General features: G+C 36.6%; 3 protein-coding genes across 3 annotated transcripts in view; 2 read left to right on the top strand and 1 right to left on the bottom strand.

Annotated features, from left to right (window-relative positions):
* Positions 1-418: 418 nt before the first annotated feature.
* On the top strand, positions 419-4,128 carry naa20 (N-alpha-acetyltransferase 20, NatB catalytic subunit). Its single transcript, XM_051876302.1, has 6 exons — positions 419-551; positions 984-1,008; positions 1,124-1,214; positions 2,334-2,469; positions 2,650-2,795; positions 3,570-4,128. Exons 1-6 carry the CDS (start codon positions 499-501, stop codon positions 3,653-3,655), a joined length of 537 nt encoding a protein of 178 aa, XP_051732262.1. The 5' UTR covers positions 419-498; the 3' UTR covers positions 3,656-4,128.
* A 755-nt stretch (positions 4,129-4,883) lies between these two features.
* On the bottom strand, positions 4,884-12,644 carry crnkl1 (crooked neck pre-mRNA splicing factor 1). Its single transcript, XM_051875342.1, has 14 exons — positions 12,438-12,644; positions 12,127-12,279; positions 11,058-11,149; positions 10,817-10,975; positions 9,568-9,734; positions 8,882-9,063; positions 8,635-8,805; positions 7,810-8,001; positions 7,646-7,705; positions 7,305-7,385; positions 6,513-6,752; positions 5,765-5,866; positions 5,431-5,679; positions 4,884-5,346 (listed from the first exon to the last, which is right to left on the bottom strand). Exons 1-14 carry the CDS (start codon positions 12,483-12,485, stop codon positions 4,969-4,971), a joined length of 2,274 nt encoding a protein of 757 aa, XP_051731302.1. The 5' UTR covers positions 12,486-12,644; the 3' UTR covers positions 4,884-4,968.
* Positions 12,645-12,658: 14 nt separating this feature from the next.
* The window catches only part of cfap61 (cilia and flagella associated protein 61), a 31,520-nt gene continuing 21,105 nt past the window's right edge, over positions 12,659-23,073 (top strand). The window contains 17 exon segments of the mRNA XM_051875340.1: positions 12,659-12,765; positions 12,997-13,146; positions 13,603-13,753; positions 13,843-13,919; positions 14,202-14,269; positions 14,362-14,479; positions 15,181-15,275; positions 15,278-15,312; positions 16,190-16,399; positions 16,497-16,550; positions 16,670-16,791; positions 17,533-17,572; positions 18,994-19,133; positions 19,626-19,752; positions 19,838-19,915; positions 19,993-20,199; positions 20,905-21,033. Of these exon segments, the coding sequence (XP_051731300.1) occupies positions 13,004-13,146; positions 13,603-13,753; positions 13,843-13,919; positions 14,202-14,269; positions 14,362-14,479; positions 15,181-15,275; positions 15,278-15,312; positions 16,190-16,399; positions 16,497-16,550; positions 16,670-16,791; positions 17,533-17,572; positions 18,994-19,133; positions 19,626-19,752; positions 19,838-19,915; positions 19,993-20,199; positions 20,905-21,033 (1,794 nt within the window). The 5' untranslated portion in view covers positions 12,659-12,765; positions 12,997-13,003.

Genomic DNA, 23,073 nt, shown 5'->3' with positions numbered 1-23,073 from the left:
TGAATCTTAACAAATCTTAGATGTTGCAATGAAATGTGGAGTTTAAATTCAGGGAAATAATTAAGTCAACAAACAATGTTTGTTCATAAATCAATGATGTAGTAATAAAACGTAAAAGTTGCATATGTATTTCTCCTGATACTGTATCCATTCTATATATCCTAATTATTGTTAATATGTAATTCATTTTTCCAGGAGCTCGTTTGCTTCTACCTTCAGTTAAATTGCTAACAGTGATTGTAAATTAATTGCCTAAATTATTACATTATTAGCTAACTGCATTCTCCAAATTGTGATGTTGACATGCATTCTCTGTAAAGCTGCTTTGAAACGATATGTATTGTGAAAAGCGCTATACAAATAAATGTGAATTGAATTGAATTGAATTGAATTTCTCCTTCATGCCGACAGATGTCGCTGTTTAAAAGACAATGGAACGCCACACGTGTGACGTAGAGGTGAGAGGTCGAGGCGCCGTCGTCCTGCACACACGGGAGAATGACAACATTACGAGCTTTCACGTGCGATGATCTGTTTAAATTCAACAATATGTGAGTTATATAATTACAAATTATATAATAGCGCTGGTAATTACCATTTCAGAAATGTACTTTAGCGTTACCATCGTAAAGTGAAGGCACTACTAGTCTAATACCTTAATTTCAGTACCATGGTATTACCAGCAAGCACCTTCTCTGTACTATGGTACCGCTACAGTTGTTAAATGTTAATTAAGATCATATTCCACATGATGATGCAGCACAGTTTACTAACAGAAAGTAGACTGTTTTTAAACGCATTAATGTAAGTTATTCATTTACAAGGAACATGTTGCTTTCTGCTTGTATACTGTGCTGCATCATTTATATTGATAATTATGTACATATTGTATTTGTTCGCAAATCTGATTTAGGTGTCTATATTCTACTCATCATATATGAGATTGTGATATTTAAATTAATTTGTGTGTTTGTGTCCCACAGTAATCTGGACCCCTTGACAGAAACTGTATCCTTTAAAACAATTACGAGCTGTTATGTGGATTATCAGCCTGTCACGAGTCATTTTACTCTTTATTACACATATATTTGTGTTTTATTCTTAACTTTCATTCATTGTACAGTATGGAATTCCCTTCTATCTTCAATATTTGGCTCATTGGCCGGAGTATTTCATAGTAGCAGAAGCTCCAGGAGGTGAACTGATGGGCTACAGTGAGTGAAATGTGTTTTGAGTTTAACATTTTAGTTGATAGTGCATTGAATATTCAGACATTATTTACTCACTCGTATGTCCTTCCAATCCTGTATGACTTTCTCTCTTCTGTGGAATATAAAAAAGACATGTTTAGAAGAACACTCATGCTGCTCTTTTCCATACATTGAAAGCACTGAGTGAGAAACAGACAGAAATTTTGCTAACCTTTTAAAGGATTAGTTCACTTCAGAATTAAAATTTCCTGATAATTTACTCACACCCATGTCATCCAAGATGTTTATGTCTTTTCTTTCTTCAGTCAAAAAGAAATTGAGGAAAACATTCCAGGATTTTTCTCCATATAGTGGACTTCAATGGCTACCAACGGTCCAAATGTCAGTTTCAGTGCAGCTTCAAAGAGCTCTACACGATCCCAGACGAGGAATGAGGGTCTTATCTAGCAAAACGATTGGCCATTTTCTTAAAAAAAATAAAAATTGATATACTTTTTAACCACAAATGCTCATCTTGCACTGCTCTGTGATGCGCCACGTATTACTGAATCACGTTGGAAAAGTTGCATGTGACCAATCCAGTGTCTACAAAGTGAACATGCAAAGATTAAGTCAAACTCCCTTTTTTGAAAATGAGTTTTTTCGCTCTACCGCTGTACTTCCGCCGACATCACGCTTGACCTTTCCAACGTGATTATAAAATGCGTAGCAGATCACAGAGCAGTGCAAGACGAGCATTTGTGGTTAAAAAGTATATAATTTTTTTTTTTTTTTTAGAAAATGACTGATCGTTTCACTAAATAAGACCCTTATTCCTCGTCTGGGATCGTGTAGAGCTCTTTGAAGCTGCACTGAAACTGCAATTCGGACCTTCAACTCGTTGAAGTCCACTATATGGAGAAAAATCCTGGAGTGTAATCTTAAGCTCAAAAAGGTGGAGCAAATTTCTATTTTTTAATCCAAAATTATGAAGACAAACTTTTTTTTTCTTTGGAAAAACATGCACTGATGAGTCGTTCACTATAAGACCAGCAACTAGGGTCGATTTTGATTTCATGTCGACTTTTAACAGTCAGATTGGAGTGTACATATTTAACCTGTATGTCAATCGTCATCCTGTAGTCATGGGAAAGGCAGAAGGATCCGTGGCCAGGGAGGAGTGGCACGGGCACGTCACCGCTCTCTCTGTGGCCCCAGAGTTCAGACGACTGGGTCTGGCTGCTAAACTCATGGAGATGCTAGAGGAGATCTCAGAAAGGTAGATCCAACTTTACAAAAGCATCTATAATGCATGTAAAAAAGAAAGCAGGCAGAACAGTAAAAACTGAAATCATGTTGTTTATTAGCTGTAACATGACATCAAAAGTTAGTATCGTCGACAGTATATCTGTGTCCTGATTCTAAACAATGAGTTATTTTGAGTTTCTCTTCTGTTTAGGAAGGGCGGATTCTTTGTGGATCTCTTTGTGCGGGTTTCCAACCAAGTCGCTGTGAATATGTACAAACAGCTCGGCTATAGTGTGTACAGAACGGTTATAGAATATTACTCTGCCAGTAACGGTGAACCTGATGAAGATGCTTATGGTGAGCTATTCACTTGTTTGCTTTTTGCAATAACGTTCAAAAGTTTGGGGTAAATTTCTTTTTAGAAATTAAAACTTTTATTCAGCAAGGATGCATTCAGTTGATCAAAAGTGAGAGTAAAGACATTTATAATGTTACAAAAGATTTCTATTTCAAATAAATGAACTTTCTATTCATCAAAGAATTCTGAAAAAAAATGTATCATGGTTTCCACAGAAATATTAAAGTCCCCCTGTAGTCAATAATTGTATCCCTTAAAGGGTTGTTTCACCCAAAAAGGAAAATTCTGTCATTAATTACTCACCCTCATGTCATTCCACACCCGTAAGACCTTTGTTCATCTTCAGAACACAAAGCGGAGTGCCAAAGTCATGTGATTTTGGCAGTTTGACACGCGATCCGAATCACTGATTCAAAACAAAAGATTCGAAGCAGTGTTTTGAAATCACTTCTCTCTAGACACTATCCTACTTCATAGTTAATGATATGCTAAAGCCCACAGGCACATTGACTTGATTGGTTACCAGTTTGTAACATCAGAAACACCAGCGATTTCAAACCGGGTTTTTGAAACTGTCTTTAGATCACTGCCATTTTAAAAAGAAAATACTCTGCAACTTATGAATTTGCTTAAATTGAATTTGAAATAGACTTAAATTGCAACATTTCAGTGAACTAAAATCCACTGAGAATTCTAGCGTAACGGCAAAGCTAAACTCACGTTTTCTTCAGAAAATGTACAATACTGATTTGAACTGTTTTTTCATTTGACAGATATGAGGAAGGCTTTATCCAGAGACACAGAGAAGAAATCCATAATTCCACTTCCGCATCCTGTCCGACCAGAAGATATTGAATAACACTAATATGTGGCTCTCTGTAATGATCAACATCCAACTGGGAAAACAGACATTTGCTTTTTGTGTCACAATATTGATTTGAAATGTCAGAGAGTCACTGCTTTGAACGGATTATTTGAATTGTTTTCTATTGGGTTAATAAAACTGAAACTAAAGGACATTGGAACTGTAGTTACATGAAATAAAAAGGTTAAAGTGAAAACTTGGATGATTTGTCTTTTTTAACAAAATATATACTTTTGTTCAGGTTGACACCTTATTAGCATAGTGGAAACAGTAATGGTCAGGGTCATATACTATTTTTCCTCTGATTTCTTCTATGATTGCATCTGAAATTTCGCTAATTTTCCCCGTGACACTTTAAAGGCAGTCAAAATAAAACAAGGGAGGACTGTACAGGACATAAAAACTTATAATAAACTTTATCTTGTAAATGTGTGTCCATGCACAGTAAATAAATTCAATAAACAGTATTCTGCCTCTGCATTCTTATTGTATTAGTTATATTGTGATGTAGATCCAAGTGTAACAATGTTGTGACAAATGGGGTATTCTTTTTAGCGCCTGATTACAATTCCTACAAAATCATGTTATGATAAATACTGTTTCAACTACAATGACCATTTCTGTCTGTATTAGCTTATATACTAGTTTAGCATACAGATAAGCAATTAGCTTGATAGCTTAGTTTACCCTACATGTATTCACAATCATCTTTAATGTAATTGAGTTGAATTAAGTGTTAAATGTCCAAATATTGAAGTTATAAATAAAACAAATTAATGATGTTCAACTATTCACTTAATAGGCTATTATTATTAGGGTATTTATTAATTACAGAACAGAAATGATGTTCAATTGGTTTTATTATGCACTAATGTGTTATTGTACGCATTATATAGTAAGCTATGTGTATTTTAAATTAATATCATTCGTATATACTTAGGATAATCATTAACTGACAGTTTGGGGAGACCAATTTCAAGGGAGGACCCAATTTTCATGACAACGGATTACCGTTTTCACCGGAAGATCCGTTTATGACATTTTGATTAAACATTAAGAGGTCAAACATTTAAAAATGAAACATGCACAGATTAATTGTTTGCAATAAGATCTATAATATGCATTTAGAAAATAGATGAATTTTCATTTCACGACTTCAAAGTGAACAAGTTTTTTTTATATATATATTATATAAATAAAAATAATGATCGGCACAAGAATGTTTGGTTCACACCTTTATTTTGTTACAAAAGAAAAGAGACAAAGAAACAGACACAAATAATATGTTAAGTTCCAACCACACCAGTTCACTGTTTTTCCTCGTCCGCCTTCGTTTGTTCTGTCTTATCTTTGTCGTCTTTGTGGTCGCTATCACTCTCGCTGTCACTGCTACTGCTGCTCTCATCATCGTCGTCGCGATCGTCATAGTCATTTTCCGTCTGTTCCCTGTTGACCGCAGGTTCCTGCTCCACAGGTTCCTGCTCCTCTGGTTCTGAGCTCTCCTGTGCTTCCTTCCCTTGAGGAACCTGCTGTTCTTCTTCTTCTTCTTCTTCCTGCTCTTTCTCATCCTCCTGCTGCTGCTGTTTCTTCCACATCTTGGCCATGGCCAGCAGTTTGAGGTTGGGTTGATTGGCAGCATCCTCTGGGAAGATGTAGTCGTAATATTCTTCCCAACCTGCATCCGACTAATAAACCAATGACATTATGTTAGGTATGACTAGTCGATGCAAGAAAAAACACCCACAAAATTGACACAAAAAGACTCTCACCCCATCCTCCGCTGTGATCTTCCTCCTCTTCTTCACCTTCTCAGGCAGGAGTTTCCGGACTCTGTCCTTGTTGGCGAACGATCCAAACTCCTCCTCAAAGTCTCTCCAGGACTCCAGGAGCATCAGACGTTCCTCCTTCTCCTCACAGCCTTGCATACTCTTATTGGCCTCCTCGTAGATTTGTCTGCATCGCTGTATGCGGTCGTCGCTGTCAATGGACATCTCAAACTGGGCATAGCTGATCCAGACCTACAATTGGAAGAGATTGGAATCAGCGGAGTCAGATATTTATTTAAAATGAGCATGTTGTGTTGCCGTCATTTTGATTGCTTACTTTGACATGTTGAGTACGCTGTAACAGTCTCTTGTACAGTCCTCGTGTGTTCTCGTATTCTTCTTGCTCGATCTCAAAGTCGATGTATGACTTCCACAGCACCTGATGTAAACAATACAGTGAAGAAACAGTTAAGAATTACCTTTAACCCAGCCCTGACATATGAAATAATAGTCAGATGGAATAGTTTATTTTATTATTAAAATATTATTTACTTTATAGTATGATATAGTGAAAATATAGAGCTTATACTGAAGGAGAAAACCATCTCAGTTTTATTCAGAGGTCCAATCTGAGCAAAAATATGCAATTTGGTGCAGCTGCTGCTATTTATATGGCCAAAAAGATGAAATTTTGATAGCTTGTAAATTAATGAGATCTTTATTAATATAAATATCAGTAGTCACTCTATATCTCCCAACAATATGTGTAAGATGATATTTAAATGCTTAGTTTTATGATCAAAGCTCTGTTGCTTCAAAAAAATATAAAGCAATGAATACAATGATGATCAAAATCCATCCTCAAAAGCCTGATGGATTGTATTAGATACTTATATTTGATTTGAATATGATTTTCTTCTAAAAAATAATGTATGGATAATCAAGTAAACATAAGAATTTACTTGATCCGACTGCTTAGTCTGAACCAGACTTTGATCAAAATTAAATGTGAAAATGGCCTTAAGCTTTAACATGACCTGGAAGGAACCAATAACTGTAGAAAGAGAGATACGTGAAGTTCTGACCTCTGGCATGTCCAATCGTGGTTGTCCAATGGCCAGTTCAAATATAGCTCTGGCACGTTCTGTGTCTCCCAGGATTGTCTCCAGCTCAGCAAACTTGATCCAGGTGGTGCAGTTCTCTGGACTGAACTCCAGGTACTTCTCGTAGAGCTTCCTGCAGCGGTCAAACTCCCTCAGCTGTAGCTCCAGCTCGATGTAGCCTTTAAACAGTTTGTTTTTGGGACACTTTCCAATGGCTGTGCCCTGATAGGACAGAGGTCAAATACAATACCTTATAATAAACTTGAACCATTTAAAAGTTTGGAGAAGATTTTTGAAAGTCTCTTCTGCTCACCAAGACTGCATTTATTTGATCAAAAATACAGTTAAAAAAAAAAAAAAAAAAAAAAAAAAAAAAACAGTAATATTGTGAAATATTATTATTATTTAAAATAAGTGTTTTCTATGTGAATATACTTTAAAATGTAATTTATTCCTATGATCAAAGCTGAATTTTCAGCATCATTACTTCAGTGTCACATGATCCTTCAGAAATCATTCTAATATACTGATTTGCTGCTCAAGAAACATTTCTGATTATTATCAATGTTGAAAATGCTTAATATTTTTGTGGAAAATATGATGCATATTTTTTTTTAGGATTCTTTGAAAAGGACAGCATTTATTTGAAATAGAAAACTTTTGATCAATTTCAGGCGTACTTGCTGAATAAGTATTAAATTCTTTCTTTAAAAAAAAAACAACTTTTGAACAGTAGTGTAAAAGTATAAATCAGTTTTAGAGTGAAAAACTTACCAAGCCTCGTCTAGCATTCTGGAGGTTCTTTTGTCGGATTTCAAACTGCCCATATAAGAGCCAAATCTTGGCAAATGTAAACTGAGTATAAAAAAAACATATATAGTTAGAACTTAAACCATTAAAAATAATCAAATTTAAAAAATGGTAGCTACAGCATAATGTAAAAACCCTTTCACAGAAAAAAATACACCGTCAAGCCAACATTTTCTTTTTTCAGCTGTTGAAATTGTTGCGAATTCTCCACAACGGTGCAGAAATATTTTTTTTATGAAGTTTAAGGATTATTTCACCACAAATAACATACGAGGTTGTGTAAATAATATTTTTACCACTATTACCTTTTTGTGTGGTATAACCTCCAGACATGCCTGGTACACCTGCCTCGTTCTCTCAGGGTCCTAAACAAAACTTATTACATCAAACTCTGCCTCAAAAACATGTACATGTAATTACAAGGCTGTATTGAATGCTGAATACTTCAGCTGACTGATGTCTCTCATACCTTGACCTCCAGCTCCTCATAGAGAGCGTAGTTAATCCACAGGTAGATGTAGCGTCTCCAGTGTCTCTTCTCTTGGATAGGGGGCATGTTGGCTATTGCTCTCTCATACACTTCTCTAACCGTGTCTGCATCTGCGTCACTCTCCACCAGGCGCAGGTAATCAAACCAAGCATCATAATTATGTGGGCTGGCCTATACAGGAGGAAATTATGTAAAAAAAAAAAAAAAAAAGCAATAGAGTCATTAAGCAAGAAACTGATGCTCTGAACTTGGCTAAAACTACAAACAGGTTTAGCAAAGACCAATTAGTTTTTTAAAATCCAAACTTATGAAATTTTGAATGAGGATTAAGTCATATAAATAAATAAACACTTACAGTGTAAAATATATATACATACATGTGAAGTAATTTATTCACATGGAAACAAAATGTTTACAAAGCATTCATACACATTGTATTATGCCAAATTAATTTTTAATAAATATAAAATCATTTAATTAATAATATATATATATATATATATATATATATATATATAGAGAGAGAGAGAGAGAGAAAGAGAGAGAGGTAAAAAATAGTGGTAAAAACATTATAAAAAGTTCATCAAAGTTGTCCTAAGAATTAAGTTGTCCTAAGAAGGTTTTAGGACAACTTTGATGAAAGGTTCTGATCCACTTCAAATGTTGACTGCTGTGTATATATATATCTGAAGTTGTCTGAAGAGTTCACTTAAAACAATACAAAGGCACATATAAATAACTTAAAATATCAGTCTTGACCAGGAAATTATATAATAAAAATAAATATAAGCAAACTTTACGCACCTTGACTTCCTCTTCGTACTGAAACCTCCTTTTGCTGACGATCACATCTTCGATTCCTCTCCTGTCTCCAAACCTCTTCTCAAACACGGTGTAGTTCTTAAAGAGCTCCTGGGCCTGTTGCTTAGGGATTCGGTCCAAAGCGTATTTATAGATGACGCGAACTCTCTCAAACTGAAAGACACAATGCGAGTGGTCACGTGTGAACAGGAAACATCTTGTTTATTGGATGACATGAACGCAGGATGGCATACCTCTTCTGCTTCTCTTCAAATCTGGCAAAAGCCACGTAGAGGCTCTCGCTGATGTGATCCTCACCAAAAAACTCTACGGCCCTCTCAAACACTTTCCTACCGAGAGCGATGTAGCCGTGCTTCTCTTCAAAGTTAGCGTACTTGATCCAGTTCTTCACTTCAGGATGGACCATCACGAGTGCTCTGCTGTTAAAGAATGTAACTACATTTTTTACGTAACAGCCGTTCAATCTCAAATGAGAAATTATATAATAAACATGATTTAAATGCATTTATTTATTTGCACATATTTAAAGTCAAGTAAAATGTATTTATATAGTGCTTTACGGAAATTCATGATGTTATGGTTTATAATATCTTAATAGTCGCATACAGCAGATTAGAGCTGGGCGATAATATAGTTTACATTTTGCAACAATACAAGCAATCAAACAGTTGAGATATGTTATATAGAATATAGTGTATATTGCACTACATGAGTTTACTGTATGTGTGCGGATTAAGCTGGACATACATATATAAACAGCTGGATGATAATATAATTACATTTTGCAACAAAATAAATCAAGCCATTAGTATATGCATATATAGTATATATTGCTTTACGTTAATGTACTGTATGTATCCGGAAAAAGTTGGATATAATATTTCAGAGTGAAACAGATGATTCATGAAAGGATATATTTCTCATAGATGCTCCGGGCCTTGTCCACCTCCTTATAGCGCAGCTCAAAGTTGATGTAAGAATGCCAGGCCTGTTCCTCCGGCTCCCACTCCATCCAGCGCTCAAACACCTGCCTGCAGCCAGCAACGTTCCCCAGCATCTCCTCCATATAGGTGTACTTGTACCTGGTGTATAAACATATGAGTCACAAGAAGAAAAAACTAAGAGTATCTTTGTCTAAATACATTATTGTCTGTATGATCTAGCGTTGTCAAAAGTACCAGTACTGCATTACCAAGTCGGTACGGAGATCTTAAAAATGTGTGATACCAGGATTTTTTGCAGTACCGGTAGTACAGAATATATTCGGCACCCACTAAAAGGTGGCTGCTTTCAAACGCTTCTGTGTTTATCTGTGTAAGCGCTCTGTGAAGAGAATCAAAGGTTTCTATTAACAACGTGTTTCTGAAGCGTTGATCATTGTAGCCAATCACAGACATATATGTTGAGTGTGTGAACACACTGACCAATCAGAGGCATTTAAGTTAGTCAGATTCCGCTCAACACTGATCAAAACACAGGAGTTTTCGTTCACCGTGCTTTAGAGTTCTGCACGCTCGCGAATCCTTACCAATAAAGTGTAAACATGATGTAAATAAGAGATTCATTGTGCAATGTAGACAGCGGGACTTTTCGCAGGAGTGTAGATCTCAGTGAGCAGGCGCTGAACATGATTGACAGCCCCCATACACAATTTGAATAAAAGTTTAGTTTTTCATGCTGCTCAGTACACTGCAAAGTTTTACAACTGTATTTAAATGCGTGATTGAATCCAAAACTGCAATGATTGACATTGATATAACCATAGCAACAGACAGGACAAAACAATCTGATACTGTATGTCAAAATTGATCTGTGCATTAAGTCTTAGAGTGTAAATGCAAACTAACAGACCTGACACTTGTTTTATGTAATGTGTATGTGTTTCTTTGTCCATTTTATTACAAATTTTTCACTAGATTTTTTTTTTTTATTTATAAACAATGTTCACCTATAAACATTTGAAGGCTACATGTGGTTTAAATGTATTATTTACTTATAAATATTATCATCATAAATAATATAGTCATTTAATATAATATTTTTATTTTCAAATAGTTTAAGAAAATAGTTCCAAAAGTTTTTGCTATGGTACCAAAATTGGTACAGAGAACCAGGAACTTTGGTAAAGTGACAACCCTAATATAATCATGATGAGAAAGCGTACCAGAACTGATTCACACGGGGCAGGATGGTGATGGCTCGGTCCCAGATGTTGCGAGAGTGATTCACCTGCCGGTTCTTCATCTCCATCTCCGCATACTTCAGCCACAGCGTGATATTGCGGTGATCCACGTCGAGCGCACGCTCGTAGATGGAGCGAGCTCTAAAGACAATGGGAAAAAAAACAGTTAAGGAAATCGCCTCCAGTCCGCAATTCATTCAGTAGGTGCTGAACGGAAACTCACCTCTGGACCTCTTGCAGGCTCTCCTCCCATTGTGCGTACTTGATCCAGTTACTGATGACAGTTCTGTTCTTCCTGATGTTGTCTTCAAACCCCTGTGTTGAGAGAAATAATGAACTTTATTGATTTATTTGGTTTATATATATATATATATATATATATATATATATATATATATATATATACACACACACACACACACACACATACATACATTTGATATATACTATATGATATTAACATGCTTTTTGGAGATGTACAATGGCAATATCATGCTTTATGGCATGCACCTTGCTAATGCTATGTTTTTTGGAGCACATACTATGGCAACACCAATGTGTTCTGGACATGTATGGTAATACCATGTTTTCTGAAGATGTACCATGGTAATGTCATTGTATTGGCATGGTACATTTTTCAATTTAATTGCATGTACCTTGTTAATATTATGTTTTTGAGGCACGTACCATGACAACACCATGTTTTCGGGATATGTACTATGGTAATACCATGTTTTAGGACATGAACAATGGTAATATCATATTTTTCTGAAGATGTACAATGGCAATATTATGTTGTATGGCATGCACCTTGCTGATGCTATGCTTTTTGAAGCACATACTCTGACAACACCAATGTTTTCTGGACATGTACTATGGTAATACCGTGTTTTCTGAAGATGTACCATGGTACTGTCATGGTACATGCTTTAAAAACATATTTTATTGCATGTACCTTGTTAATATGTTTTTGGGGCACGTACCATGACAGCACCATGTTTTCTGGACATGTACTGCAGTAATACCATATTTTTCTGGACATGTACCATGGCAATATCATGTTTTATGCCACGTACCTTGCTAATACTATGCTTTTTGGGTCACACACCATGACAACACCATGTTCTCTGGACATGTACTATGGTAATACCATGTTCTGGCCAAAATCCCGTTATGTTAATATCATGGTACATTAATGGTATATACACCAAAATACCATAGTACTACCTTTCGATACAATGATGTACTTTTGCAAAATATGTCGTGATCACATACAGATATAGCGCTTATACCTTCCTCTTCCTCAGTTTATAGTCGTTGAGCTCTTCTTTATCTGTGATTTTCTGTTTGGGTGGAGGAGGCAGCAGCTCTAGTTCCCTCTCTTTCGCCTCTCTGAGCAGCTGCTCTGCGGTGATTTGCACCTCTGCAGGGGCTTTATTCTTCACCTGAACACAAAACACAAAATAAATACAAATACAAAACTCGTTTAATTACAACTCTAAATAGTAGATAGTAGTTGTTTACAGAAGAACACAACAACTTCACGTTGTTTACACGCTAATGCTAATGCTAAGTTGCTATCTCACAAAACATTATTTGATACCTTCGCCACTTTCGGGATTCTCTGTTTACCCGCCGCGGTGGACGCCATGATTATTACGCCCCTGTCAATTTATTACAAGGAACCTTTACGTAGTTATTTAAGTTTTTAAACTTCGATAAGCCGCTAAAGCATTAGCGACGTTTCAGTGCCGTGTGTCGCGAGTCGCGTCTGTCGTGACGCGCTGTAACCTTTGACTGCCGCTACGTCACGGAGACTCAGTCACCATGGTTACAGGACGCTTGCTGACGGTTAGCGTTAACTGCAGATGAAAGATTACGTGCAATTTACTGCTTTTAAAACACTGGTTTTTAGTATTTTCACACGAAAGGTCTGTTTAGTTGTTTTATATTGCATTTACATTATATTTATCTGTAATGTAAGTGAATGAACATTGTTTTCTTATTTATTGTGTTCAAGTGGCGAAGCTCAAACTAATTCATCGTGTGTCTAAACGTTTGACTGGCAGTGTAGACATGAAAATAAAATAAAATTACGATTTTTTTTTACAGCTACAACACAATTTATGTCTGTATCTAATCATATGTGTTTATTGTATTAGAATTAAAATGAGCACTATCACTTCATCCGCTGGTAAAGTTGAAAGTGTGACTGTGAGGAGGACAGAATGGTCAGATGCTGAAGAGATCGAAAATCTGATCAGGCCTGCAGCTGTTGCTGTGTTTGGGAGACTCAATGTCATCCATCTACTGTAAGTGTTAGTCAGTTTAAAGTAGTTAGTATATGTAGTGTGTGTGTGTGTGTATACTTTGGGGTGAAATATGAACTGGATATTGTGAGATTTACCCATAGATTATATAAAAAAAGGAAACTTTATAAACATTCAGGTCACAGTTAAAATCAGAAGTAGGTAATTGCTCAGACTTGTTTCTTTAGGCATCTTTACACAGCTTATGTAAGGCTGCTCTGTGCCTGCTCACAATTCTGTGTAAAGACGTAATGCTGCATAAAAGCCAGACTAAGTCATGCCTGCTCTGACCCACCTTAACCTCTATAGTATAAAAGTACACTATTAAAACTGCTGTGTAAATGCATTTATGCCAATCTGTGTAAAGGTCGCACAGAAGTGCTTCTGTGCGACCTTTAAAGTGTAAATTTGTCATTTAACAATTATAAAGGAGATTTTTGTTTTCATTTCTCATTGCAGTGAGAAAGCCAATTTAGCCGTGACCCTGAGCACCGCTAAGAGTGAAGTGCTCGCCCATGCATCTTTCTCAGATCACCCCACTGAAGAGCTAGTGGATCAGGCATGCTGGGAGAATTTACTTCAGAGTCACGTAAATGGCGAGAAGTTCACTGTAAGCAAAGCAAATCAACCAAGGTATCCATTAATATTTAACATATATTTTTTACAGCCCTCTGATAGTCTTGTTTCTCTTTTTTCCAGCCCATGAACACTCTTTTCCTGCGTCTATTTGTGGCTCAGCCCGGCTTCTCCATAGGGGGCGCTAAAGAGATAGTGAGGTAAAAGGAAACTCCTTCATAAAGGTGAACAGGTTTTGTGAAGTCCAACTATAAGCATTACAGTTCGGTCCTATTACATGAATACACAGTCTGCTCATTGATTTATATTTAACTTAATAAAACAAGACAGATTTTTCTATTGTTATTTGGTTAGAGTGAATATGACCTTAGGCAGCACAAATTGTATTGACTGTATAGCAATGCCTTCCTGTATCCACTCAATCATGTTATATAACATTTCATGATCAAAGATTTTTATTTCCTTTCCGATGCAACATCTAGAACAGTTTTCAATGCCGTTGTGGAGCTGGAACACATCTGCCTTCTGACTCCCTACAGAGGCTCACTTGGTAAGAATTAATATTACTTTGGACATTTTTTGTATGCTGGCATTGACAGTTACATTGTTCAACACATTTTTCTGTCATGCTCTTCATATCAGAGGCAGGACTGGAGAAGATCTTTGAACCACTGACGCCTGTTATGGAGGAAGTTCAGTATTCGGCCTACGTTTGTCATCGACACAATCACTGCTCTCGATTTCACATCCGCAAAGCCAGGTTTACAAACACCTCTCACTCTCTCATGGACTGGTGAATCTTATGGAAAATGGAAGAGAACATGGCTGGGTCATATTTCACTGCATTGTGACATTTTGTTCATAACTAAGCACATTTTTTGAATACATTTTAATTTAATATTATTATATATATATGATATATATGATGTTTATTAAGTTTTTAATTAATATTCATTATAATGTAAAAAAAATACATATATATATATATATATATATATATATATATATATATACATACTGTATATTTAAAATTGTTAATATTTACTGTATTAGTGACAAATACATAAATAGTCAATCATCAATAAAAACAATGAAAATGACAAAGAACTACAAAGTAAAACATCCATTACAGTAATGGAGGAAATGTGCTTAATTGTCATAAAAATTAATGTCACAATTGAAAGAAATCTTGATGGTCCTAAAATATTCATTTTCTTTGTGCAAAATGGAGTTTCTCAATTTTTTTTTTCACTTGTATTTGGGCTGAAATATGACAGCCATGTTTCTGTGAAATTCACTCAGACATTTGTGTAATTTCATCTAGTGTAAAGCCGATCGTAATCCACGTCTAGACTCTTTTTGTCCTGCTGTACACAGTTTATATCAATATTCAGTTTATACAGGACATCTGCAGCACAGCGATGAATTAAAATCTCGATGCAATAACTTCAAATTCCCCAGAGTAGAGGATCACGATGACATCATGCACATATTTGCAGAGCAGATCACGCCACTGGTGGAGTCCCACGGGCCGTACTTCCTGTCTGAGCTTATCGAGGTCAAGACGAGGAGAACCATGCAGCCATCTGTGAAGTTAGTCTTTCTTTTAACACTAGGAGCTTAAAGCATCCTGTAGTATAGAGCTAAAATAATAATAATGGGGGATATAAAGCTCAAATCATTTGGTTTAAGAAGAAGATAATTTTTCCTAAGTGCACATAGGAAAAAAAATCTAATTTTTACTTATCTGTCAGGGTTTTCTCTTAGACAACAAAATGGAGAATAACTGGAGAATTTTGCATGCCTCTTGCTTCTGTATATTGAGGAAAATAGCCCACTAAAGCCCAGTAATCAGTAAGTTCATAGACTCTTTATGCAAAGTGGGGCAGAAATTGTGTTAGTTTGTGTTTTCTCAGGAATGACAGGACGGCAGATCGCCCCACTCTCTCCCCTGCGGCGCATGCTGACATGTGTTCATGCGACATATGGCAGATGAGAGCTCATGCCCTGCCAAGACATACTCACACTGAACATATTGTGTCCAGACATCTGTAGCGGTTTTGCCTTTTGTCTGAATGTCCCGTCCATTCAGCGGGACAACTGTACTACATTGCCCAGGAGGATTACAAAAAAAAAAAATTTCCAGAGAAAATTCATAAATTATTACAGAGGTGTTGTTTTTCTAGGCCTTTTATGAGAGTTTTAAATTATAAATGGGCGAATTTCATGAAATCTGTCAGGAGCATGTCCAGGTCATATTTCACGGCAAAATCAAAAAGAAATAGAAAGGAATTATATATTTTTTAAGAAAAATAAGCCTATTTAGTACCATTATTGTACCCCAAATAATGATTATCATATGATTAAAAACTCATTACTTTCATTGTAATGCAAGAAAATGCAATATTATTCAAATTAAAGTGTTAATGTGTGTGTGTGTGTGTGTGTGTGTGTGTGTTTACTTACACAGAGTGAAGGAGCTGTCGTTGGCTTTGTCTCTGTGAGTGGTCAAATGGATTTGAAGCTTCTCAATCAGTGCTTTGATCTTGGAGCATTTGAAGGACTGAGAAAGACAAATTCAGCACATCAAGAGGAACCACCAGAGGAACCACAACTGCTGGAGGAGGAAAACCATGTCACTGATGCCCAGGAGTCTTCTGAAACCAAAGAACCTGTGGAAGTGAGTTTCAAAAGACACGTTCAACATGTTTAATGGTGCTCATTAGAGATCATTTATGTATGAATTCCAGCTTTACTAACCCAAATGAAATTCACAGGGTGAACTGACGGCAGAGGAAAAGAGTGGAGACGAGCATACTGACATATCTCAGGTCAGAGCTATTTCTTACTTCTTTTGCATTTTAAAAATGGTTTCTATATTTGGGAATCCCTCTAAATGTGGTTCATGTCAAATGCTTATTTTTGTCTCTCTATTGATTTTTCTAACTAGCCAGAGTATGTTGAGTCAAGCATCAAAGACACAGTGGACTCCAGTGAGGACTCTGAACCAGACAGACCTCCTAATGCATTCTGCATCCAGCTCTTCACCATGGAAAAGAAGTTTGAAATGAGGTGAGGATGTCTTGGACTAGTACATGGGGAAAAAAATTTGGTGTAGAATTTTCATTCACAAATAGCTAGTAATTTCACAATTAATGACAAAGAAAATGGTAACACATTGAATTAAACATGAAATTTTGAAGTAGAAATAGTATTTTCTTGTAAAACATACTCTAATCACCTTTATTTACAACTCTGAAATACGTTTTCTGCAGTGTAAGCAACTCGCCAAAATTGCAAAGCAACATGCTAAAGCCAGCCAGAACATTCTAGCAACAACCAGAACAGCCAGATTAATTCAGGGGGTCAGAGAGAAGGTGGACAGGTTTTTTTTTTTCTTTTGGTGCAAGAAATCATGACTAGTGGGGAAAAAAGCTATAAAAGTGTAAAATATGGCTAGTATGTAAGCTATCAGAAGTCAGCAGAATTTGTAATGGTTAAATGAAAACTGTCTGGCCGAGCTCCAGTGGCTTTCAGTGAGGAGCTGTTGTAAAAATCATTCTGAGTGTTATTTGGCTCCTGCTGAGCTGGTCTGTGTGCCACCTTATTGGCCAGCTGTTGTGGAATATGGAGGCCTGTCCCACCCACAGAGCATGAACATGTAATTAATGAGTAGAATGCTTAAAGTGACAGCGAGACCAACTAGACCACACTCTCTTTCTAGTGCCCAACATGGCAGCCTTTCTCATTGCTCCTACAGGACAGATGATGCTCATAAGCATTCATTTCTGTTGTCGTCTTCTTTCCTCAAAGATCAGCAGATTTCTTGCCGTACCTGTTTAAACTGTTTCCGGTAAGTACATAAATCAGCTTATTAAAGGAATCACCCAAATAAGGAATACAATGAAGTATTAATTCACCCAAAAAATGAAAATTTGCATCACTTACTCACTCTTATATTGCTCCAGCTGCTCTTTCTTTTCCTACAAAAAGTACCAAAGGTAGTCAATATGATTTGTGTGCTGTATTCCGAATCTTCTGAAGACATATGACAGCTTTGCGTAAGAGATTATTATGAATATTAAAGGGTTATATCACCCCAAAATGAAAATTCTGTCATTAATTACTCACCCTCGTGTCGTTCAAAACCCGTAAGACCTTCGTTCATCTTCAGAACACAAATTAAGATATTTTTGATGACAGAATGCTGTCAGATTACCTTCCATAGACTGCCTTTGCAACTACCACTTTGACGCTTCAAAAACTTCATAAAGAGATCGGAAAACAAATCCATTTGAATCAAGCGGTTTAGTCAAAATGTTCTGAACGTTTGAGCTTCTGGAAGAGGTTTGTTCTTGTGCGTTATTCAGGTATGTCAAAGTGGTAGTTGGGAAGGAAATTTGACAGCATTCTGTCATCAAAAAGATCTTCATTTGTCTTCTGAAGATAAATGAAAGTCTTACGGGTGTAGAACGACATAAGGGTGAGTAATTAATGACAGGATTTTCATTTTGGGGTGAACTAACCCTTTAAGTTTTTGCCATATCTGGAAAAGTGACATTCTTCAAAATATCTCCTTTTGAGTATACTGTGGAAGAAAAAAAGTCATACAGGTTTAAGACAACATGAGCGTGAATACACTATCGTAGAAAAGTTTGGGGTCAGTAAGTTGAATTAATACTTTTATTCAGCAAGAATGCATTATATTGGTCAGAAGTGGCATTTATAATGTTACAAAATACTTCAAATAAATGCTGTTGGTTTGTTTGAACTTTCTATTTATGAAAGAATCCTGAAAAAAAAAGTTTCCACAAAAATATTAAGCACCACAACTGTTTTCAACATTAATAATAATAATACATGTTATTATAAGTCAGCATATTAGAATGATTTCTCAAGGATCATGTGACACTGAAGACTGGAGTAATGATGCTGAAAATTCAGCTTTGATCACAGGAATACATTACATTTTAACAAATATTACAATAGAAAACAGTTCTTTTAAATTGTAATAATATTTCACAGAATGACTGTTTTTACTGTATTTTTGATTTAAAAAAAAATGCAGTAATGGTGAGCATAAGAGACATCTTTCAAGAATATTAAAAAGCGAACACATTTTTGAATGATAATGATGACAGAATTTTCATTTTTTAGTGAACAGTCCCTTTAAACCCAAGTCAAACCCAGTTGCATTTCTACACAGCCATGTGTGCTTTACATTTTTGACATCTGACATGATATTAATTGTAATGGTGTTCATGTGTTCCACAGGATCGGGACTTCTGTGTGATCTCAGTGCCTAAACTGACTCCAGATTTCCCGCTGCTGCAGTCCTTCATCAGAGTCGCCCCTCGTGACACCAGCATCTTCCCGCAGGAACTCTACCTGTGTCACCGGTGGGGTCTGCTCAGGTACACACACACTCTCAATCATCTAAATCAATCTCTAAAGGAAGCATTGATAGTTCCTTTTCTAGGAGATGAATTGTAAAATAAAGCATGGTTGAAACTACAATGCACTAAAAGAACAATATTGTGGCCTTGCTAGTGAATAAAACCAGATTCAAAAGATGTCCTACTGAAGATAAATCAATTGTTCTGTGTTCTAACATATTTGTTCTCAGAGGTTTCTATACGACCTTTCATTGTTTGTTCGTGTTAACTCAGATCCATTAAATTATATTAACAGATACAGTTTTTGATTTTAATAATGTTTTAGTAAATGTTGTAATTAACATTAACTACTGTAAGATGAATAAATGCTTTAACTAATGTTAACAAATGGAACCTTATTGTAAAGTGTTACCAAAATAAACATTATACAAAATACTGACAGGAATGGCTACAAAATACAGTCCTGGTGCTTGGATTCATGTTTCAGACTAATGTTTTTCTGTCCATCAGGACATTGGAGGTGCGTGTGGCAGTGTCATCAGATATCCCAGCAATCCAGAGTTTGACTGAGAGTCTCAGCCAGCGGGAGTCCATCAGTGAAGATCTGGATCTGTTCCTGCAGGCCCGAAAAGACCCGGTCTGTCACCAACCACACATTAGACTGTCTCAGACCGTCAACAGAGCTGTGTTTGTGATGTCTGAGCATTGTCTCTCATTCTCAGGATGGAACTGCTCTTCAGGCATTTGTGGCGCAGGTCGAGGGGCGAGTTATTGGTTTGATAATCATCAGAGATGAAGAGGTAAATATTTAATGACGTGTCACAGTGTTTTCTGTTTCTTACCATTAATCGTTTGCCACATGTTTTGTGTCTCCCAGGACATTGAGTTCATCCGAGCTAACTTTGACGTCGAGAGGTTCATGTACTTCAGCCACCACCAGCGAGAGGAGCACGGTCGACTGTGTCACTTTCTCCTCAACCCTGTTTTCCAGCATCACGCCAAATATATCTTCAAAGAGGTGCTGCGCTTGGCGCACAAGTCCTGCCTTTACTACCTTCTCCATCCACCCCATTATAGCCATAAGGTGGGCAAAAGTCGACTTCCTGTCAGATTTTTCTCCTGTAAAAAAGACCACAGTAATCTCACGTGTGTCCTCTAGAGCAGAGGTTTCCCAAATGGGGGTTTGTGAGTTGAAGCTACTAAATAATTAAACTGAATACAAAATAGAAAATAGAAATATACAGAATTTCACCAGTATTCTGCCCAAAATAAAAGCTTGAGGATTTGAACATTTGAAAGTGAAGAATTTAAGACATAAATATTAATGTTGTAACTTGTAGTGTAAAATAAAATTGTTATTATAATTATTATCAAATATTCATTTTTATTTCACAGGACAATTGTAATTTGCAACAATAATATATTTATATCTAATAGTAATAATAATAATAATAATAAACCTTGTATAAGGACAGCCCTATATATAAATAATTTTAAAATAAAAACAATCAAAATAAAATACTTTATAAAATTTATATATTTTATCTGTTTACTTGCATGTCATGTGACCATTAACCAAAATCAGACCGCAAATGTTTTGTTTTATTACTGAAATATTATCTTAAAATCTCAGGGCATACTTCAAGTAAATGTTTAATGTCTAAGGAATTCGGCTGACAAAAATTTTGGGAAGTCTGCAATCAAAAGTCTTGATTTCTGATTCAGCAACCTTTTCATACCACGTTATTTGCTCATAAACGTTTCTTCATTTGTCCGTCTTTGCTCGCAGAATGTCAGTTGTCACTCTCTGACAACAGTACTGAATTTCATGGTGCCGGTGAGCCCGAGACGACAGATAATCTACCCGCTGGAAGAGCTGGGTATCAACGCACCATCCCAGCAGATCACCCAACAACAGGTCAGACCGAAACCAGCTTCCTGAAATATGAACATAATTGTGCATTTAAAGCAATTTGACAATTAAATACTGAAACAATGTGGTAGCATCTAGTTCAGACTTTTCCATGCAACTCTCCGCCATAATGCTTGGCTGTTGTATTCTTAAAAAGGTCCTATTATGCCCTTTTACAATGTCTTGATTTTGTTTTTGGGCTGTACTAGAATAGGTTTTCATGCTTGAATGTTCAAAAAAAAAAAAAAAAAAAAAAACATTATTTGTCCCATATTCTCCATTGTTGCAGCTCCTCTCTTCCCAGTCTTTCAGTAACACTCTGTTTAGTTTCTGTCTCTATGAAGCCCCGTCTTCTGAAAAGCTCAATGTGCTCTGACTGGTCGACTGGACCAGTGTGTTGTGATTGGTCAACTGCTCTGAGTGTGTTTGGGTAATATCACAGCCTTACCATAGTTTACCCAAGTTTCAACACACTACTAACTCAACCTTTATTTTGCATATGCCTTGGGCGGGAATTATTTAAATGAGAAATATTGTGACATGTTCGTTCCCGGAAGAAAACTCAAGACTACAATGGAGGCATTTCAGGGAGTTAAGAAACAGAGACACTGATCTAAGCTGTGTCTCATTTCAAAGGCTGCGTCCTCCGGAGGTCGCATTTGAAGGCTGCATACGTTATCGAGGCGGTCTCATTTGAGAAAAGTAACTGTTAGATTGCAAAATAAGAAAGAAATTACAGTATTTTACACCTCACAAGGAATAACAGTCAATTTTATTATGGTTACTTTTCTTAGATAAGACATCCTTGATGATGTATGAAGCCTTCAAATGCGACCTCCAGAGGACACAGCCTCCAAAATGAGACGCAGCTATAGAGAATAACTCCTGCTGGAGGGACTTTGTGCTTTTGAACTTTGCAGACATTTTTCATGCTCAAACAGTAACACACTACACATACACACTAAAGAAAGCTCAACATGAAAAAAAGCATAATCCCACGTAGAAGGCGACGTTCTCAGAACCTTGCGCAACGTTGCCTAAAAGTTCTCTAAAGGTGACGAAAATTCTGAACCTTTACAGAACATTAGGGACATTCCTAAATCGTCCTCTTTTGGTAGTGAAAGTGCTGCAGTTCAAGGCTCCTTTTATGACTTTAGGGGGACAATCCAATTTTGTTATTTTATGGTCACATAAGAACATTACAAAGAGGATATTTGGGACATTAACTGAACGTTCCCACACGGTCCTCTGTTGGTCATTTAATAACGTTCCCGATATGAGTTTAGGGGGACGTTCTATTTTGGTTATTTTATGGTCGTGTGAGAACGTTACAAAGAGGACATTTGGGAAGTTAACAGAACGTCCTATAGTAATAGTCCCCTAAACATTCACAGAACGTCCTGAAAGTTCCCTGAAGGTCCACCAAATAACGTCCCCCAACCCTTAAAAGAACTCCACATCATGACCGTCTCTGAACGTACTGGGAACGTTACTAGACAACATCCTTAACACCAGTGGGGACATTCTGAGAATGTTCTGGGAACGTAAAATTTCTAGCGGGGATAGTTCCTCTTTAAGACACAGTCTTAACATAGTAGTTGTGTATATGCAGCTGGCCCCAGTTACATGCTGAACTGTAATACTTAGGGCTAGGGGTCTGTTTAAACTGCTTACCCTCATTATGAGCAATAGTAACGATGCAAACTTAAGTAATCACATTGAGTAGGAAATGATGTGCCACAAGAGGGTGCTGTGCAGTAAATGAATGTGCCACAATCACACTTGTCACACAATTTGTGACACACTTGTAACTCTCCATCTCTAAACTGTCAAGGGACAGCATGACATCTTGTTCCTCACACTTACGTTTATCAATAATTAACGCCGTAGCTATCTGCATTATTCCACTCATTATTCGTTTTGTGTATCAGAATCGTTAGCCGTACGTGAAGCAGACCACAGGGCCGTTGTTGCCTGAGGTTATTGAATGTCTAGTTGTAAAGAAACAGATGGATGGATGGTGGCAGATGGCGGTGAATGTTTACG

The sequence above is a fragment of the Ctenopharyngodon idella genome, chromosome 20, assembly GCF_019924925.1.
Source record: "Ctenopharyngodon idella isolate HZGC_01 chromosome 20, HZGC01, whole genome shotgun sequence".
Classification (NCBI taxonomy): Eukaryota; Metazoa; Chordata; class Actinopteri; order Cypriniformes; family Xenocyprididae; genus Ctenopharyngodon; species Ctenopharyngodon idella.
The sequence above is the reverse complement of the archived record's forward strand: the minus strand, read 5'-3'. Positions and strand labels throughout refer to the sequence as shown.

Excerpts from the sequence above, each read along its gene's own strand:
- crnkl1 (XM_051875342.1), bottom strand. The coding sequence starts at position 12,485 with ATGGCGTCCACCGCGGCGGGTAAACAGAGAATCCCGAAAGTGGCGAAG. Across the intron at positions 7,386-7,645 it reads AGGTTATACCACACAAAAAG|TTTACATTTGCCAAGATTTG; the intron begins GTAATAGTGGTA and ends TTTTATACTCAG. Across the intron at positions 5,680-5,764 it reads AGCGTACTCAACATGTCAAA|GTCTGGATCAGCTATGCCCA; the intron begins GTAAGCAATCAA and ends TTCCAATTGTAG.
- naa20 (XM_051876302.1), top strand. The coding sequence starts at position 499 with ATGACAACATTACGAGCTTTCACGTGCGATGATCTGTTTAAATTCAAC. Across the intron at positions 1,009-1,123 it reads TGGACCCCTTGACAGAAACT|TATGGAATTCCCTTCTATCT; the intron begins GTATCCTTTAAA and ends TTCATTGTACAG. Across the intron at positions 2,796-3,569 it reads ACCTGATGAAGATGCTTATG|ATATGAGGAAGGCTTTATCC; the intron begins GTGAGCTATTCA and ends TTCATTTGACAG.